The sequence below is a fragment of the Melanostigma gelatinosum genome (assembly GCF_949748355.1).
Source record: "Melanostigma gelatinosum genome assembly, chromosome: 18".
NCBI lineage: Eukaryota > Metazoa > Chordata > Actinopteri > Perciformes > Zoarcidae > Melanostigma > Melanostigma gelatinosum.
Window position 1 is genome coordinate 16267761 of NC_136651.1, and position 17910 is coordinate 16285670.

Genomic DNA, 17910 nt, shown 5'->3' on the forward strand with positions numbered 1-17910 from the left:
AACTTCATATTTGTAATCTTTCAACTTTTTGAATTATTCAGCTTTTTGCAATTTTCTTTTTAAATTGGATATCTATTTTCAGCAATGTTTTTGAGATTCATTTCAGCTTTCAGCATTCCAACGCATTTTCAGCAGGAAATGCATTTTCCAGTTGTATTTTGTCCTTCATTTGTTCCATCTCATTATATTCTGATTATTCTACTGACCCAACTGACTCAATCTGTGAGTTCACCAATGAAATAGGACGATTTATTAGCAAATTACATTACATATCACATTACTGCAAAACTATCTGAAATAAAATGTATTTTGAGGGCAATGCAGGAAGTTATCAGAACAAGCTAAATACTTTTGTGGAGCAAAGTATTTTGGTATTGTAGTCCAGAGCAAACCGAGGAAGGAAAGGTGCGTAAGAGTTGAAAGGACCCGAATACAAAACATATATATTTAGTTATCTGGAGTAAAACACACAGAGAGCGATGAAACGACACGATAAAATCATACAAAATCCACATTGACTTCATATGAATTAATCATTGAAGATGGCTAATTCTCGTGAAAATGTTGGTAAGGTGTAAAATGTGTTTCCACACTTGATTGAATGTAAACTGCACCAATTTTCACCAGGATTGTCCAATTGTTTCTTTTAGCAAACAACCTAATGCCACAAGAATGGTTTGAAAGATGCTACAGTATACATCGATATTCAACACACATGCACACACACGCACGCACACACACACACACACACACACACAGGGGCTATCTGAGAAGCTCTTGGAAAAGACACACTGAATTACTGCAACCCAAATCTAAATTTAGCACAGCTGCATGCCAAGAGTTGCCTTTGGCTTTTAATGCCAGCACACCTGAGTACATATTGGAATGTCCATGTTGCAGCATACATTTCTTCATAATGATTATTTCTTTTTAAGGGTTAAATTGCTTTCATGTTCCACCTCAACATATAATGCAGAGGGGGTGGGCACAATACATGTAATATAAGTAGTGTGTAATCCAATCCAACAAAGCAGTCCTTCAATTCTAGTTTTATGGTGCAAAATATGTCCCATAAACACCACCACACACATCAGATACAAAAACAATCACTCTCAACTTAAACTGATCACTTCTACTATTGTCAAAAGCAAAGTGGTGAATTCATGACTGAAACATGTTTTACTGTCAAAAAAAGACAAATATAAAAAGTCTGTGAGTAAATACGTTTTTGAAGGTTAGATGCAAGTTTTGTTCAGTAACTTAAAGAACCTTTCTAGCTATTTGCTATCATTACATTATGTTTACCGGTATATTGCTACCACTCGGAAATGTGTTGATATTATGCCGTTGAAATAAATTTGAAATAAAAGCTGCCACTTGAGAAACATCTTTGAATATATATATATATATTTATATATTTATATATATATGCAACAGTGATTGCTTTCATATTAAACTGGTAGTTATCTCCACAATGTGCTTCATTTTACTGCAACAGTGAATCAGAGTACAGTCCCAAAACGCTGGACCTTTTTACATTCAATCAAATGGTGGTTGGATTTTTCAAGAATAAAAATTACATTCAGACCTCCGCTGTAGTGCCAGTGTGCTTTGTTCTTAAACCGACAGCCGATCACACAGTACTCTGTCTGTGACATGTCTTCATTGTGTTGGCTCTGTACTCTACTACATTGGATTTGAAATGACACAAATAAAGGACTGTGAAGTTAAAGCTGACGTCGTTTAAGCAGTCCCAAAGTGATTCTAATGATACAACTACCGGTAATTAGCAATCAGTGAATATGCAGCGCGGTCTCCGTGTTTTGGAGACCATGTATATGAAAAGACATACAAGTTCCCACACCGATCTGGGCTAGTGTAGAAACATGACGGTGAGACTATATAGATATGAAGAGCTTATTCTAAGGTAAGGAAAACACAACGATTCTGAGTTTCAGGTGATTATACACGAATGAAAACAGTTATGTGTATTATATTCCATTTCTGCGACTAGATCCCCAGAAATGCTACACTGGACCTTTAAATAAAGTTCAAATTCAGCTCTTTAACCTCACAGTTTTGTTTTAGATCCAACATTGTGTCGTACAGTACGGCGTTATAGTATGGTGCTTTCACTGCCTCCTTTCTTCTTCCCACCACGAGCTTGGAATACGATGAAGACCAGGACCGCCGCGAGCAGGAGGACAAAGAGAAAGATCAGCGTTCCCCACGCTCCCGGGGTGAGGGCCTTCCTCAGCCCCACCGTCTCTGCCGGCAGCAAACTGCTCAAACTCAGCATGTAGCCCAGAGCCCAACCCAACGAGGCGTCCCCTGCCTGGAGGATCAGCAAGAGTGGAAAACGGGGGTCTTTTATTCGTGTGCAGATGAGCATGGAGGACATACATTTTGGTGAAATGACAATAAAGCTCTCACCTTCTTCTGGAAGGAAATGCGTGGGAACGATGTCTCATCGAAGCCGTATCCTCTCAACATGAGAATCTTAACGTACACAGAGATAGCGCAGTAGTCCTGCAGACGAGACTTTAGCTTCGGCGCCAGAAGCAGCATCTGGAACAGAAAAACCCAAGACCGTCTTACAATGTTGCAGAACAGAATGTAGACATAACGTTAAAATGCACAGTGGTGCTTTGAGCTGAACGCCAATAGGACGACGCTAACACGCTCACATGATGATGTTTAGCGGGTATAATGTGTACCACGTTCACCATTTTGATTTGGTGCTTTAGCATGCTGCTAATGCTCATTAGCGTTAAACACAACGTACACCTCGGGCTGATGGGCACATCGATAGTTTTGCAGGTATTTGGTCGTAAACCACACAACTGAACATTCACAGACACAAAAAAAAAAAGACATAAAAATCAATGGCACATGAATTCAAAGAAACAACATTACTTCTTTGAAAGTCATCCTGCACACAGTTTTGGAGGCCTCCTCCAGTTGTGAAGGAGTGCTCGCAGTGATACTGGTGGCACGCTGCAGGAAGGAGTGACTGTAGTAGAACGCAGAGAACGCCTGGTACACAGAAAGAGGACAAAATACAAAACTCAGACTGGGGCAGTTAATACCACATGGAAAAGAAACTACCAAGGAGAGAAATTGAACACATATAGACACAACAAATAATGTTCACAGCCTATGTTTCTATCTGCACATTGAGTCTATATTGTGCTCATTCTAAAGTGTAGCCTACTGTGAAAATTGTAATCTTAAATGACTCAATGTTTTGCTGCAAATATTTTTCCCTGAGTATATTTTTGAATGCAGGACTTTTACTTGTAATGCAATATTTCTACATTGTGGTGTTTTACTTTTGCTGAAAGGAAGATCTGAAGTCCATTCTGCTCACTTAGATATTATGATGTGAGGTAACTAATGGTCCAAATGTAAAAGCCTTTTATATCAATGGTTCCCAAACTTTTTCCTTTTCGTATATTGAGTAAACTGACGACCCAACTAAGTGATATGGTTTATGGATATGTCATCTTATATTCAATGCAAACAATAACAATACAGAACAACTGATAAACTGTACAACTAGAAGAGTGAAACCCATAACTGCGGGACATTTGTGTAAAACGAGCAGTTTGGATGAATTTCCTGTGAACATTGCATCATAACTTTTAATGCAATTCTCTGTCTACATTATGTATTTTGTTGTCATTTCTAACAATGATTCATGCTTAATAGCTTCTTTTTTGACAGATTCAGTATTTCCTCACAGCTTGGCCATTGTTCTGTTAGCTCTATTATTTCTGAAATAATAATCAAAAATATATATTGTTTTTCAAATTGACTTTTCTTCACGGAAACGATTGAAATACACAGATATAGGCCAACTGTGTATATTTGTTTTAAAAATGGTCTTACACCACTTAAAATCAATAAGGACTTGTGAGCCCCCCCCCCCCGTCTAGTCTATAAAGCTACCAACGTGTACAACCCCTCTGCCCCCTCCAGCCTTTTCTTACCATGAAGCCACCGGTGACATTTGGCTGGAAGACTTTATCAAAGGAGCACTGGGAGAACGGACAGCCGTCGAAGGAGAAGATCTCGGACACGTTGCTCAGACAGTGTTCATAATGCCCGCTGCCTTGTATCGTCAGAGAAGCCTGCGAGTCGAAGGAGCTGGGTTTGTACTTCGCAGTACACGGCGAGTTGAATATACTGTTCAACTTTAAAGTTCTGTTGTGGCCTGCGGGGTAGCAGGGGTGAGTGACTGACCCAGAGTCACCCTGAGACTGAGAGAGACAGAGAGATATCCTTTAAAAATAGTTGTAGAATTAGATCTTTAAAAATGTATAATTTTGCACTTTTCCTATCGCATAAAATGTGAAATATAGTTGAGTAATGAGAACAGTATACATGTATGACGACAAAGTAAATAGCAGGTTGTTTCATTTCAGTTTTAGTGAGCGTGTCGTCTTCCGCTACCTTCACGATGTGAGCCAGCAGCCTCTTGAGGACCTGGTCCTGCCCGTAGCACAGGAAGCTGTGTGTGTACAGAGAGTACTCGTGGCCATAAAGGCGCAACTTCATCATGTCGCGCTGGTCCTCTAGTTCCTCCTGAGTCACAAATGTTATCTGGGTGGACGCCCCGCCGAAATCAAGCGCTCCCACTGTGGGCCTGCCGGGGCTGAACCAGCGCCCCACGAAACCATACTGTGGAGAAATGAGAAGGGAAACAGAAGAAGATAATGAGAACAGTGATATATGAGCGTCAGTGTTGCAGAGGCCACTAGGTGTCATCAGTCATCTGCTAAATACGCTGAGACAAACACTTTTGCAACAATGAAGTGCAAAAATGAAATATTTGAACAGATTTAAATGCAAGCTGCTTTTTTTTTTAGCACCATTGCTGCTGGACATTTCTACAAATCATCGTCTGAGTTGATTAAGATGAAACGTACTGACTCCCAAAACACGGTACCTTTATGAAGTTCTCCAAGAGGTAGTTGACGGTGACCCAGCCGTACGCCCCTTCCTCTTGACCACTCAGTATGGCTGCCCCCTGGTAGCTGAATGGGTAGGACTGGATTTTGTGGCCCACTTCCTGCAGAATCTGAACTGACAGCTCTGGGCTTGAGATGCTTGTTGGGGAAAAAAATAAAAAGAGCCTTCTTTTACTAAATTGTTCCAGCTGAAAATCAGTTTTCACAAACCTCGCTTAAAACTCCCTGCTGACCTCTGACACTATAAAGATTCAGCTGACCCGCACCTTGAGGATTTACTACTATACAGTTAAATTAGTGCTTTTATGTACAATGTAAGGAGTTACATTAGTGCCAACATGTTACAAGTGCAAAGGGATGTTTAGTAGAGCTGGATCAATTTCCGGTTTTGCCGGACCGGTTTTCGGTGGACAAGCTTTAACCAGTTTGAATTTATGCAAATCAGCTGAACCGACGTTTATCATTTTGACACGTTGAGGCAAATTAAAGAGAAACCCGTGGCAACAACGTCACAGCGCTAAATCCAACTTGTATGTCATTGGTTAAAGGCAATATGACAACGTGATGAACATTTAAACATTTACATTTAAGGCTGAGACAAAAAAGAGATCAAATCTCAGTCGAGGTGGGAGGGGGGGGGGGAAGGAGCGCACGTTGTTTGTTTCCTAGAAAGTGCATGTGTTTTTTGGGGTGACGGGACACGACAGAGTTAGTGTCAAAGGAAACAAACCAATACGGCAACATTTTGAAGCCGAAGGAGGAGGCGATATGAAGAACCAGGTCGAGGCAACGTGTAAACTCTGCAGGAGTCGCTACACTCTCACTCATGGGCTCTCTCATATTTCTTTTTGGCTTGGACCCGCGATCGTTGATTCATTTGATAGGCGTGCTTCAATAGTTCCATACGAGTTTGTCTCAACACAAGTCCATGGCTGGAAATGAAATGATGCCAGAGTTGGATGATGAGGAGGAGCTCCTGTGCCTAGAATTAGTAATGTTGTTCTAAAACGATGTAAGATCCCATGTGAAATCGTTATACTTCCGTGGAAACGCTCTGCTCAAGCTTTTTCGCAGAAGTATGAATAAAGCATACTGTAGGTCTCATCAAGTTCCACTCGGGAGCGGCTGCTGAGTCAAGTGCGCCACCTAAAATTCGGTGTACTCGTCCGGTGTTTGGTTTAAAATCAAACCAGTTTGATGATGTTTTTTGTTTTTATTAACCCGGCCCCGCCCTATTGTTTAGAGAAAGATAAAAAATAGGCACAGTGTGTCTTGCCTCTCATTCACACTGTGCAAATGATTTCCATATCCACCTCTGACAGCTGTTTTTAGCTGCATAATCCCAAAAAGCGCTCGGTCACCATTTATCAGTCGATCAGGTTTCTAATGAGACCAGAAGGAAGGTGTGGGTAGTCTGTAGAAACATGTCTTGACATCCTTGCCCCAACAGCAAACCTCACACATGAATAGTTACTTCAGGTGTGTTTACAGCATACGGCCTATTGCTACTTATTATGACATTCATAACGCTGAGGAACGTTTACAAGCAGGGAAATCAAGAGGCAGCAACTTACAGTCGTTTGTTAGGTTTATATTAGTCGGAGGACAGGCAATATGTTTATGTTCCCTCATATGACGAAATAAAGAAAGGATTGGTACTACAGGGCTGAACAGACAGACAGCTCTGGATGCAAAATATGTGATACAAGCTCAGAGAACTTCACTGAGTCGAGAACAAGTCGGTATTATTCCTGTTCGTCCAGATGTCCACATGTAACAGGTTTGATATTGCACAAGGTACATACCTATGTTTTGAATCGCACTTAATGGCTTTACTGGTTTATTATTGTCACACTGTACAGAAGGATTAGCGTGTGACAGCGTTACATTCATGTATTCATGTGAAAGAAAAATAAAGTCACGTAGAAACACAACAAAATAAACACAGACAGGGACAGCCTGGTCTCTCTCTCACACACACACACACACACACACACACACACACACACACACACACACACACACACACACACACACACACACACACACACACACACACACACACACACACACACACACACACACACACACACACACACACACTTTGACTCACTTCAGAAGCCTCATGCCAGCTGTGGCTCCCAGGTACACAGGTGTGAGCTGGTGTCTTTCTTTGGGGATGTCCTTCACTGCCTGGTCCAGACATGCCTCTAAGCTCTGCCCTGCTGCTCCCTGCTGGCCCGCATAGCTGGAGATCCCTCCGCCTGAGCCGGCGATCAACAGGTAGAAGAACAATAAACTCCGATTACACGATGGACGTGTCGGATCTTGTTCTCGTGTGGGTTGCTGTGACGCACCTTGCACATTATCTTATAACCACTCACATTTTCACACATAATTGCTACATACACAGCTTTTATATTACGCGAGTGAGCCAAGAAAGTGCTAAAACGATTTTGCACGCTACAACGTGTAGAATCTTCATCCTGCAGCGTAAATCTTCTTTGCAGTACGTGCATAATACTCTGTATGTTCCAAACGCTGAAATATGCCAAAATGCACGGCTATGTGGTTAGCTGCTTGACATGCTAATGGTCGCAGTGAGCGACAGGTAGCTAACTGTGCTGGCGTCAAACAGAAGCCATTTATTGGTAAGAAGAAAAAAAACAATGACTAAGCATGAGAATGAGCAGAAACAGATGTTGTAGCAGTGGTTTGAAAGATCTCAATGCAGGTTTTTTTTACTGTTTAACTTTTACATATTACAAATAATTATATTATCTATTTGCTCCACCGCTGCCATGAACAATATTGGACCATAGCTATGATCAACTGGTTTTTATGGGTGGCCCCTGACATCAAAGTCTTTTTTTTCTCCAGACTTTTTAATGAAACAACAAATTACATATTAAATAGTTCAATATTGTGTTGGTTTGTATGTGGTTAGACAATCATTCAATTATATGCTTAATTACCGTACATCTTAATGATACGGAAATGTGGTTCAGTCGATATGTATGAATTGTGACGAATAGTGCAGAGCATGTTAAAGTCATGTCGTCCACCGTTAAACCTTACAGTTGATACGCAAACAGTCCTCAGTAAGTGATTAACGCAAGACAAAGTCACTAAAAACAGCGACATCGTGACAGTTGCACGATCAGCACCACAGACAGCGCCACGCTTCCAACGAGCAAGACTAAGACAGTGTGCGGCTCAGGGGACATTTTATTCTGCGCTCTCACATATCTGTTACTCGTTGTTGGGAAAAAATAGACTGAATAATAATAATGACAAATGTTTTTAACCACCGAAAAGCTCGAGGACGACTCAGGAGAACAACTTACACAAACATGATATGAAGGACATGATTGTGGCCTCCGTACTTCTGAAAGTAAGAAAGCACTTCTGAAGGCTGGTTTTATATGGTGGTTCTTTGCTTAACTTAAAAGACTGGTCTTCTCGTGGCCTACTTGGCTGATAACCTTGTCTCGACTTTTTGTCGACGCATTGTCTTATACTCATATTATGTTGACTAATCAGGAGGGCACGCCGTTGACTATTTGTGGCTGTCCTTTGACAGTTGCCGTGGCTTATTGTGAAGGGAGAGAGCGGCCTCCTAACCACCCGTAGCCGTGGGGCCTAAAGTAATATTAAGGAGCTTCTGGCTGTTGGACTGATCTGGCTACAGACGCTATGAAGAGAAAGATCTAAACTTTTCAGAGCCACCTCTGAAGTGTGCGAGTATTGGTACCCAGTGTGTTTAATATGCAAAACATGTGTTGTTTTTTGGTTGAAGGGAGCGCTGACACGTACCGTTAACGTGACATTCGCTGTGCTGGGTGACCACGCCCGTTCCATTTTGCTTGTCCGCTGGCCACTTGTATATGTACAGAGCTGTGTGCGAAGATCCAGCATCCAAGACAATCCCGTACTACAGAGAGCAACAGGCAGAAGAACAGAAAACACATGGAGAGAGGTAATTGTACAGACAGCCTTGAAAAGGGAAGTTAAGAAAGACAGAAGAGCGAGAAAGACATTGACAATGGAGGCTGTGTGACCTGGATTTTGGCGTCTGGAAGACGTTTAGCTGCAAACGAGATTAACTTGTAGCGCCAACTTCAAAGGTTACCCTCAGAGTGTTCTTTTACATATATGATGGACAGAAACTGATTGCATTAGGAATATAGGACATTGTATCACCACGCAGCTCCACCTTTGTGCTACAAAAGGTTCGGACTTTGACTTTTAAAAGAAGAAAAAGAAAATGTTATTTCACAATTTGTTTTGTTAATGTTACTCCAGTCCTTTCTTAGTGTGTACCTGAGCATACGTTAGGAGTTTGATTTGCACCGATTGTCATCTCAAGACGAGGTTTGGTTGATTTTTTTTTTTTTTTAAACTGTGTGCTATTAGCCAAATAGGACGTACTCATTTTGCAGGGCAAATTCACAACAAGTTAAAACAGGTAAGTGCTCGTGAGGCTCGTTCCTGCATCGTGTACATAAACAGGCACGTGAGAAAAAAAACACACGGAGAGTAATCGACATACACGTTGTCATTTTGTGGGTGAAGTATTGCTTTAAGAACCGAGACAGTCCTGACTTTGTTGTTGAGCGGAAAATGCTCCCTCAAATGCCACGGCCTACCCACCGTGATGAAAACCCTGTTGCCATGACACTGCTTCCCCTCTCCCTGCCATGTGGAATATTAAGCAACTTGCTTAAATGAAAGGAAACACCAGTAGAAATCCAGCCAGGCAAGAAGGTATGTGACCGACGATGCAAAGGAAAGAGACCACAAACATAAAAGGTGCACGTGCAGAAATGCATAACACACATTGCACATCGTTCCACACTCAGGCGTTTGCGAAAACACGCAACTTCTCAAGTCAGTACAGGTGAACATCATGTGGAAGCTGTGCTTGTTATCTCTCATAACATTTTCTCATTATTGCTGTGCAGCGAGTTGTAAGGACTCGCTCTAACACTTGCCAAAAAACACAGAGAACACAGAGCAGCTTTGATAATCTGCTCTGACCTTCCATTTCATGAACTATATGGGAACTGTTGGACTTCTCTCCTCGCAAAATCTAAGAAAAACCCTTTTGTGTCCTTTTTTTTGTGTGACCACAGTGAAAGGAAGGCTAAAGAAAGAGGAACCTTGGGATATTCAACACAAAAACAATGAAGCGGAGGGAACAGAAGCTGGAGTTAACGCGTGCAGCAGTCCTGCTCTGAAGGCCAAAGCCACTGAACCTTGCTTTCCACTCCGAATGTAAGTAAGGCAGTCTCTTAACTAACTATATCCAGTAAGACCGATAAGTATACTGCCAGTACTGTCAAAGATTGCAGAGAAAGTTGTCATTGAACAACTCACAACTTTTCTTAGTAGCACCTGTGGTCTACATCGTATGCAGTTTGGCTTTAGAACAAATCATTCCACCGAAACTGCTACCTTGCACTTCATAGAGCAAATCAAATCAATGCTCGATAAAGGAGGAGTCGTTGGTGCTGTATTTTTAGATCTACGCAAAGCTTTTGATACAGTCAATCACGATGTGTTAATATCGAAATTTTCTGCGTTCAACTTTTCACCTGTAGCACTGGCTTGGATGTCTTATTATTCATCAAATAGGAAGCAATTAGGGCTGGGCGATAAATCGATTTAATCGATTAATTCGAATGTGTGCTTTAAGGCGATGTGTTTTATTGAAAATCGAGAAAATCGCCCCCACCCCTCCCCCCCGTTGGGTTCCCGTAGTAGAGTGCGCGCGCATTGTTTACAAACTAAAACAATGGCGGCCAGCAGCTTCACTGCTGGCCGCCGCCGCCGCCACCTCACAACAACAACCCAGCATTTTGGAGACATTCACCAACTGTACTCCGCATGAGAAGAAGAGTGCCCGGTGGAAAGCCATCACGGATGCAGTCGCGATGTATATCGCAAAAGATATGGTGCCCATATACACCGTGGAAAAGCCGGGGTTTATTCACCGTCTCAAAGCTTTGGACCCCAGGTACGTGCTACCAAGCCGTAAACATTTTTCTGACGTTGCCTTGCCTCGGCTGTACAATAGTACACGCCAAAGGATCTCTGCGGAGCTGGAGGGGATGTCATTCTACTCCGCAACAACTGACCTGTGGTCCAGCAGGTTGACCCAGACACCGATCCACTTGACTGGTGGAAGCGTCACCAACTTAACTTTCCAAGGCTAAGTACTTTAGCAAAGAAATACCTCTCTGTGCCAGCTACAAGTGCCCCCTCTGAGAGGCTTTTCAGTGTGTGGGGGGGGCATTGTTACATGCCACCGTGCATGCCTGAAGCCAGAGGTAGTAGACAGGCTTGTCTTCCTGGCAAAAAATATTTAGAAAAAACATGCACTACTGTTTAATACTGTTGGTTATGTTGTGAATGCACTTGATTTTGTTTACATGCACTTATTTACTGTGCAAAATATGTTATGTTGATGTTAGATCAGATGTTGCACTTTTGAAAATGTGAATGTTAAAGGGTCATATACATTTTATTTCATGCTGTGTTTGTATCAGTGTATTCAGTTAGAAAAGCTTACTGTAAAAAGTTACATTTGCACAGTTGTTTACAATGGAAGGCTACTATTTAATGCCATTTAATGTTATGTTTAATTTAATTTTATATTTAAATGATTCAGGCAAACAAAAGAGTGACCAAATACTTTTTGTATACTACAGGCACCTTTCTACAATGTTCAGGTTTTGTTTGCACTTTATTTTTATCAACCTACTTGGGAAAATCATCACAAAATAAAAGAAAAAATTGTTTTCAACAGCTTCTGTCATCTGCAAAAAATTTTGGGGGAAAAAAATCGATTTAAATCGTGAATCGGATTTTTTGTAAAAAAATCGGAGATTTTTTTTTTAGGCCATATCGCCCAGCCCTAGAAGCAATGTGTTAAAATTAGTGACTCACTGTCACGCAACCTGAAGTGCACAATGGGTGTTCCACAAGGGTCAGTGTTAGCTCCCTTATTATTCAGTCTACGTACTTTCCGGACTATAGAGTGCACCGGTATATAGGCCGCACCAGCTGATTTTTAACAGAATAAACAATGTGTACATAGATAAGCCGCACTGGTATATAAGCCGCAGGCGTCCCTGTTGAACAGCAAGATGCTTTTAACAGTACCGTACTAAAGTTGTCTTCTTCTATTGTCAAGAAGAGTTGAGCCCACAGAGCTGCCTCGGTAACATGCTGGCACATTCAAGGGAGAGTCAGGATATAAAAGCACAAAGCATATACTCAGAATAAAGTATAATCAAGAGATAAAGTGTATGAATTATATAACAAAATGTTTAATCAATATGTAACGAATGTTTAATGCATAGAGTGATTTAACAAATGTTCTGTGTGACCGGAGCTGCGATAGAAGTGTTTTGTCAGGATGAGTTGGCAGAAAGTAGGAACAGATGTTATGGGTGGGGTTAGGAAAATACTGTCACAAGAGATGAGTCATAGAGGCATAATACAGGATGAAGCCTGGACTTGTCCGGACATGTTCAGGACCCAACGCCCTCTCCAGTGGGTGGAGGGATGAGATCATGTATTGAACAGGAGGGGGCCGACTGAGCCCAAAAGATGGATAAAAGGAGACATTTGCAGGCAACACACTGGGATTTCGACACGGGCGCCGTCCAAGTGCGCCGATGAGGAGATACGAACGATTGCAACTGATGTATTGAGGACTTCGTCTCTGTTCACGGAAAGAAGACCGCTGTTCGTGGACAATAAGATTTAAAGACGGAGGTTTCCTCTCCCCACTGCTCGATTCTTAACAACTGGACAACGGAGAAGACGCAGCAGCCCTAGAAAGACTTTGTACTGAGAGCAGGAGGACTGAGGGTCCGGCCGGACCTTCGCTCCTAACAACTCCAAAATAACCTTTTCATCGCACCATTGAACAACTCCAACCGGCTCCAACCGAGCCGTCTCGGCATCTAAAACTAATGAGTATAATCGAAGAAGAAAATTAACGTAACGAATCAAGTGTAGTAACTTTTTATGTGAGCTGTAGCTTAACCCTTGCAAACTAACTAAATATAACCTGCAATAAATATCTAATCTGCATTTAAAGTAAAATTCTCAAGTGCATTTATTTGCTCAAGTAGTAAAAAGTTCCTCGTGGCTGGAAAAAACGGTAATACCGTAAGTCAACTAGGAGGCGTCTCCACGTGCTCCGCACAGGTCCAAGCCGGGAAGTGGCTTACGGTAATCCCTCTGATCCGAGCCGGAAAGTGGCTGGATAGACACAGGATCGCTATTGATCGCTGTCGCTGTCGCCTTCGTCCTCCTGTGCACTAAAACCATCAAAGTCATCTTCTTCAGCGTCGGAATTGAACAGCCTCAGAATTGCTTCGTTCGTGCTTTCAGTCAATCTTTCGTCAGTGTCACTTTGCTCCAGAGATAAATCCGCCCTTGCGCTGTCATCGTCTCGCAGTAGTCCAGCCTTTCGGAAGCCGTTGGTGATGGTGGATTCTTTCACACTGCTCCACGCTGTTAGGATCCACTGGCAGACTTGAGAGAAAGTTGCTCTTCGCATGCGGCCAGTTTTTGTGAAGGATTTCTCTCCGTCAGTCATCCAAGCCTCCCACTGAACTCGGAGTGCCACCTTAAATGAACGGTTCACACTAATGTCAAGGGGCTGCAAATACTTTGTTGTGCCCCCAGGAACCACAGCTAGAATAGAGTTTGTCGTCTTGATGGCTGCTTTAACAGAATCCGTTATGTGGGCTCTCATGCTGTCCAAAACTAGCAATGCAGTTTTTCTGTGAAAAAATCCCTGTTCGCTTCGCGTAGCATTCTGTCAGCCATTCCTTCATTACGCTTTCTATCATCCACCCTTTCTTGTTCACTTTCACGGTGATTCCTTTCGGGAATTTTTCTTTCGGCATTGTCATCCGCTTAAAAATCACCATGGGTGGAAGCTTTTGTCCGGATGCTGTTCAGCCCAGAACACACGTGAAATGCGTTCTCTCATGGCCAGTTGTTTTGAGCGTGATGGAAGACTCACCCTTTCTGTTAACAGTCCTAGTGAGAGGGAGGTCAAACGTCAAAGGTACGTCGTCCATATTTATGATGTCGTCTGGTCCAATGGAATTTTCGGTTATATGTCTTTGCGTGTATTCGCTGAAGTTTGTCATTTTTTCCTTGAAGTCGGGAGGGAGTTGCTGACCAGCGGTCGTCCGTGTTCTAATCGACAGGCCCTTTCGTTGCATGAATCTGAAACACCAAGACGGTCCACCTCTGAAATCTCCAATGTTCTTTTCGGTGGCGAGGGCTTTAGCCTTCAGTCGGATTTGCACGGTGGAAACACCTCGACCGTCTGCTCTCTGTGTGTTCACCCAATCCTCAAGAGTGTTTTCAAGATCAGGCCACCTGCTTTTCCTGCCTCTGAAGGCTTTTGTAGTCTTTTTGCAGCAGCTCAGTTCTTCGGCCTGGCGTCTCCAGCGTCTCACCATCGATTCATTGACGCCGAGCGAATGTGCAGAAGCTCTATTTCCTTCTTCGACAGCCAGGCGGATCGCTTTTAACTTAAAAGCAGCATCATACGCATTTCTTCGTGTACCGGTTTTCTCCGAGGCGAGATGCGTGGAATGAATGAAACTCAGTGGCTGGACACGCTTTTATCCGTCCGGGGTCAAATCACGAGCATGCATTCATCCGCCGTGTGCGATCGGCTCCGCCCAGTGCGAATACAGGTGTGTTATGTATTCTTCTGCCATATGCTCCGTGGTGAGACGGCGCCATACAGCGATCATAGTTCGTCGATTGTTGGCCACAATTGTGGCAAATCTTCTAGATATCTTCCAGATATGATCTTATGATATGATCACCGGAAATAGTCCAGACATATTAAAATAAAAGTCAGAAAAAAAAGTCCGCGCAACATCATCATACCAGCCATTGTAAACACAATTATACATGAACTAAGACCATACAAAACATTTATTTCTCTCACTCAAAAACACGCACACAAAAAAACTCTTGAACAAGTTTTGTAGAACTGTAAAAAAAAACTGTAAAAAAAAAAAGAAAATTGGAAAAAACGAGTCTGCATTTGGGTCCTTGAACACACCACATCATGAACCGGGGCAAATCCGCCCCTGAGCTTGCGTTGTCGTCCTCATTGCGCTGTCCCCTTAATCTCATACTATCCCAGCCTTTCAGAACCCGTTGGTGAAGGTGGATTCTGTCACACTGTTCCGAGCTGTTAGGATCCACTGGCAGACTTGAGAAAAAGCTGATCTTCTCTGCTCATAGCTCTGAATAGCATTTACGGCTAACTGGCCGTATATAAAGCGCACCGGACTATAAGCCGACGCCTCAAAGCGTGGGGTATAAAGTAGCGGCTTATAGTCTGAAAAGTACGGTATATATTAATGATCTCCCTCAACAGTGTCATGATGTAGAACTGCAAATGTATACAGATGACACTGTTGTATATACACATGCAAAAACAGCTGAGTTAGCAGCTGCCAAGCTAACAATTGTGCTGGAAAGGATCACACACTGGCTCGATCAATCATGTCTGACTCTAAACGTAAATAAGACAAAAGGGATGTTTTTTTCCAAAACCATCAGACAACCTCCTGATGCGAACATTCTTATCAACGGAGAAAGGCTAGAAATAGTCACTGATTTTAAGTATCTTCGTGTGATACTAGATCAAAATTTGACATTTAAGAAACATGTAAAAAAAAAAATGGTTAAAACCATAAAATTCAACAGAGCAAATTTTAGATACATCAGAAACTGTCTCTCTCCAAATGCAGCAAAGTATGCATGCCATGATCCTTTCTCACATGTCCTACTGCATTACATGTTGGGGGCAGGCTGGTGAAACAGCCATAAGACCTCTCGAGTCTCTATATCAGCAAACAATAAAAATTCTGGACAAAAGGCCGTTGCACTGTCACCATTGTCGGGTACTGGAGAAGCATACTGAGCTTTAACAATTGTAGATTGTTCTCAAATTTGTGCCTGGTCTATAGACTTTTAAATGGTTTGGCCCCTCCTCCACTCCGTGACTTTGTATATACTCGCTCAGCAACTTCGATTCGATCAGCGAGAATATCCTCTACACGAGACTGTACAAGACCATTTCGCCGCACTGCTTTTGGTCAATCAGCCTTCTCTGTAACAGCAACACACCAGTGGAACAGCCTGCCTGAAGCTGTGAGGAGCTGCAGCACTATTAGCACTTTTAAAGCCAACTTGAAAAGTCTTTTAAAAACTGCACAACACTGCACACACTGACCTCAATTCTTGTGGTCTTTTATGATTTGATTTTATTGACACACATTCATTTTTGATGTGCTATTTGTGTGCCATGTTGTATTGGGTGTCCTGTATGTTTTTTGTGAGATATCTCTATATGATGTCTTTTCCTTTTACTGTGTTGTTGTTCTGTCCTTGTTTGACCTGCCAAGGGACTGCAGATGCAAATTAGCTTAAGCTACAATCTGATGCACCATTCGATGCACTGGTACAGTGCATCGAATGGAGATATTTATGTTTAAACTGTACATGGTCCCTTTTAAATAAATAAATAAATAAATAAATAAATAAATCAGCAGGTCGCTGCAGGTAACGTCTATAATATTCATCATTTTATAACAATGTACCATTGAGTTTATCAGTATCACAGCCATTAGGTCCACCCTGAAGACTCAGATAACCGCCGTCATCCAGCAGTGTCAACGCAAGTGAAAGAAAATTTGTGTATCCACGACACAATGACCGTATACAGTCTCAGGTCTAGAGAGGCCTTTTGTCCTGCAAATCACAAAATGAGTGCGTACGTAGGTATTGTGGTGCATTTCCAACTATTCAAATGTTTGATATGTGACATACAGACCCCCAAGAGGTGTCACAGAGAGAAAAAAAGACCTTATTAGTGTGCACGATTAAGTGATTCGTTCACATGGTTCAATCATTCGTGCCAGCGAACGCCTTTGGCGCAATGCATCCAGTCAGTCAGAAGACAACAAAGGGGACATTTAGGAGGCGCTCTGGAACCAGATCTGTAGTGTCATCAAAGTTCGTAAACAGTCTCTGTAAAATATGTTGAAGTGATCTCAAAGAGAACATAGTACCTGACTGTCCTCTCAGACTACGCTGTAAAGCCAAGCCATCCACAATGAGGGTGTGAAGTGCAGGACACAATGGCACGAAGTTATACTAAACCAGATCTTGACTTATTAAATTGAGAGTAATATGACTAGTTCACACTTGTAGGAGATACAATTTTCAACTTGACTTTGTCTATTTTATTTTGTTGTCCCTGAACTTCCATACATTTAGGCTTCAACAGCTGATCAGAGCCTGTTAATTGAAGTCGTGATTCTAAAGATTAAAAAGGATGCAATATGCGAACTTAACATCAAAATAAAACAGAAGTAGGCTGAACAACCTCCAAGTAGGCAACTAACGTAAGAGAATCCTGTAGTGCCACAGAATGTTTTGAGTGTGTATCACCTTTTGGACTCCGTGTCCGCACCCTGCTCAGCACAGCTTTGGTTACACTATCCAGACAGACTCAACGTGCTGGCAAACGAATCCAAAAATACCCAACGGAACCGACCTTACCATGAACCCCGGCGCCTCCCGAACGTCCTCGGTGGGGATGGTCAGGAGCAGGATGGCAACAAGTCCAAACACCAGCAGCGCGATGGGGACGACCGGGTGAGCGCAGTGCTGAGCCATGGAGCGCGAGCGTTCAAGCGCAGCTCCGATTCTGCGCCCGATGGCAATTTGAGCGTCGACTTTTAATAGCGGGCAACAGGGAGACGTGGCTGGTGGCTTCCCCGCTGTCCCCGGCATTTAACACCGCCCGCCTCACGCTTCACCTGCTGCCTGCCTCCTGTTTTACATTTCACTTGAGATAGCAAAGTATGAC

General features: G+C 42.6%; 1 protein-coding gene across 2 annotated transcripts; it reads right to left on the reverse strand.

Moving 5' to 3' along the window:
* Positions 1-250: 250 nt before the first annotated feature.
* entpd2b (ectonucleoside triphosphate diphosphohydrolase 2b) lies at positions 251-17910 on the reverse strand. Of its 2 annotated transcripts, XM_079289727.1 has the most exons (9): positions 17601-17910; positions 8790-8907; positions 7087-7237; positions 4952-5111; positions 4456-4683; positions 3993-4262; positions 2917-3036; positions 2434-2568; positions 251-2335 (listed from the first exon to the last, which is right to left on the reverse strand). In XM_079289727.1, exons 1-9 carry the CDS (start codon positions 17832-17834, stop codon positions 2117-2119), a joined length of 1635 nt encoding a protein of 544 aa, XP_079145853.1. In that variant the 5' UTR covers positions 17835-17910; the 3' UTR covers positions 251-2116. The 2 variants fall into 2 exon arrangements, with proteins under 2 accessions (XP_079145853.1, XP_079145854.1); XM_079289728.1 differs by lacking the exon at positions 3993-4262.

Excerpts from the sequence above, each read along its gene's own strand:
- entpd2b (XM_079289727.1), bottom strand. The coding sequence starts at position 17,834 with ATGCCGGGGACAGCGGGGAAGCCACCAGCCACGTCTCCCTGTTGCCCG. Across the intron at positions 4,684-4,951 it reads TCTTGGAGAACTTCATAAAG|TATGGTTTCGTGGGGCGCTG; the intron begins GTACCGTGTTTT and ends ATTTCTCCACAG. Across the intron at positions 2,569-2,916 it reads GCAGGATGACTTTCAAAGAA|ATGCTGCTTCTGGCGCCGAA; the intron begins GTAATGTTGTTT and ends TTTCTGTTCCAG.